At 34.5% G+C, this 2435-nt stretch overlaps 1 protein-coding gene across 1 annotated transcript; it reads right to left on the bottom strand.

Annotated features, from left to right (window-relative positions):
* Positions 1-366: 366 nt before the first annotated feature.
* LOC114637015 (olfactory receptor 6C6-like) lies at positions 367-1353 on the bottom strand. The gene has a single exon (XM_028785146.1). It carries the CDS (start codon positions 1345-1347, stop codon positions 367-369), a length of 981 nt encoding a protein of 326 aa, XP_028640979.1. The 5' UTR covers positions 1348-1353.
* Positions 1354-2435: the final 1082 nt, after the last annotated feature.

Raw genomic sequence — 2435 nt, 5'->3', positions numbered from 1 at the left:
TTTACATCATTGTTCCTTTCTATTTATTTCCCTTTTTGTAAATACTTTGAAATCATCTTTATCATTCATGTTCTGAAGTTTAAACATAAGGAAAATTAGTGTGATTTTGCTTTTACTTTCCAGCTTGTGTTCACTGAAATTTTTAGATGTATAGTTCTATACTATTTTAAACAACATAGTTTTAGCAATTATCTTTTCAAATATATAAAAAAATCTTGTTTTGAGAAGGTACTCACATTCCTTAGTTAGGAAGATGTATGGAACTAAAAGATATGTAAATATCTGAAGAGGACAAACTTCATGTGCCTTAAACACTCAGTGAGTGAAATGGCTCTGATCACAAACAATGCAATTGAGAGTTGCTGTCTATTTTATTACTGGTATTTCAATAGCATGTCTAAATCTTGTCTCATTGTTTTGTAGAGAACAAAATTTATGAAGCAAATGTTTGAAAGCTTCCTTCACCTGTTGGTTCCTTAGGGTATAAATGAAAGGGTTTAGCAAAGGGGCCACAGATGTGTTAAGCACAGCTACACCTTTATTTAAAGTCACCCTCTCTTTGGCTGATGTTTTCATATACATGAAGATACAACTCCCATAAGTAATGGAGACAACAACCATGTGTGAGGAGCAGGTGGAGAAGGCCTTTTTCCGTTGTTGAGCTGAAGGAAACTTTAGGATGGTTTTGATGATGAGAGTGTAGGAGAGAATCACTAAGATCAAGGTGATGACAAGCGTCATGACAGCTAAGGCAAAAGCCATCAATTCTATGAAATGTGTGTCTGTGCAAGACAGCTGCAGGACAGGAGAAGTGTCACACAGGAAGTGGTCTATTGTTTTGGAGGCACAGAAATCCAGTTTGAGCCCCAAGAGCAAAGGAGGGAAGATGACTAAGAACCCAGTTACCCAGGAGCTGAGGACCAGTAGGTAGCACACTTTGCTATTCATGATGATGGGGTAGTGCAGTGGTCTGCAGATGGCTACATAGCGATCATAGGACATGGCAGCCAGGAGGTAGAACTCTGTGGCCCCGAGTAAGAAAAAGAAGAACAATTGAGCTGCACAAGCATTGTAGGAAATTGTTCTGTCTCCTGAGAGAATGCTCATGAGGAACCTGGGAATGCACACTGTGGTGAATGCAATTTCTAAGAAAGAGAAATTACGGAGGAAGAAATACATAGGAGTCTTGAGGTGGGGATTCACAAGGGTGAGAAGTATGATCATGAAGTTCCCCATCACACTTAAGATATAATTGAAAAACAGAAACAGGAAAATCAGAATTTGTAGCTGAGGGTCATTTGTCAGTCCAAGCAAAATGAACTCTATCTTGACTGATTGGTTGTTCATTTCTGTTTTGTTCTAACAAATCAATAGAAGATATTAAACTAAAATCACATATAGTAAAACATATTTCTTCTTTCATAGCCATAAAAAATTAATATTTATAATCTTATTCAATGAATAAACATTTTAAGCAGAGAGTTTCAATTCTTCCCATGAACATTTCTTCATCCACATTACTTGACTGACAAGAACTCATATTCTTCTCATATGCAGATGTGAGTCAGCACCTGTTCCAATTAATGGAGGCATGTTAGTCTTTTGAAACATGGGTTTGCAGTTTCATGAGTATTCATTTCATGAGTGTTTTTTTTTCAAATATTTTTCCAATGACTTATTCAATAAGTTACATTGCTTAATCTCATTGATATGTCAAATTACTTTGCACCTAAGTGAGAAAATTATTTTATGAAACACTTTTATTCACAGTGACCTCAATAACTAACAATACTGTCCAACTGAACAGGATTTCACACTAAACAGAAGAGAAATTTTCTCAAACATAATAAATTGAAAGGGAGGGATTTCCAAAATAGTAGAAAGATAAACATTCATGATGAGGAAGATGTGGTCCACACATTGTTAGAACGTTGAAAGTAATTGAAATTAAGAAAGATACTACAAATCTCAAGAGTGTGTCATCAATGTTTGTGAGATACAATTTGTGAGATACACTTCTCTACTGCTACCTTTGGCTCAAACTTGACTGAATGAGGAAGAAGGATCAGTCAAGCAAAATAACAGTTCTAACTAATGTGTCCTACAGTTAGAAAACTGATGTTCATGTGAAACCATTTTATGTCTTTAAAAGTTGTATGTTTATACCTATATAACATATACATACTGTTTGTATCTGTGGATAATTAAAGGTTTATTGCAAACATAGTAATAATGCTTTAAGTCTATGAGAATAACCACTATTTCTTATCTTTATGATGAACTGGAAAACCCACAAAGCTAAATAATGCACTTAATTCCTTTCTAATATGTATGCGTTAAGATATATTATTTTTCTGTTTAATATTAGATATTGTAAAATAAAGCCCATATTTGCTACATATGTAAAGCAAGATCCATTTGTTTTTTTAAAGCCC

This window comes from Grammomys surdaster, unplaced genomic scaffold (genome assembly GCF_004785775.1).
Source record: "Grammomys surdaster isolate TR1022 unplaced genomic scaffold, NIH_TR_1.0 125125, whole genome shotgun sequence".
In the NCBI taxonomy this organism is placed as follows: domain Eukaryota; kingdom Metazoa; phylum Chordata; class Mammalia; order Rodentia; family Muridae; genus Grammomys; species Grammomys surdaster.
This window is presented reverse-complemented; position numbering and strand designations above follow the sequence as displayed.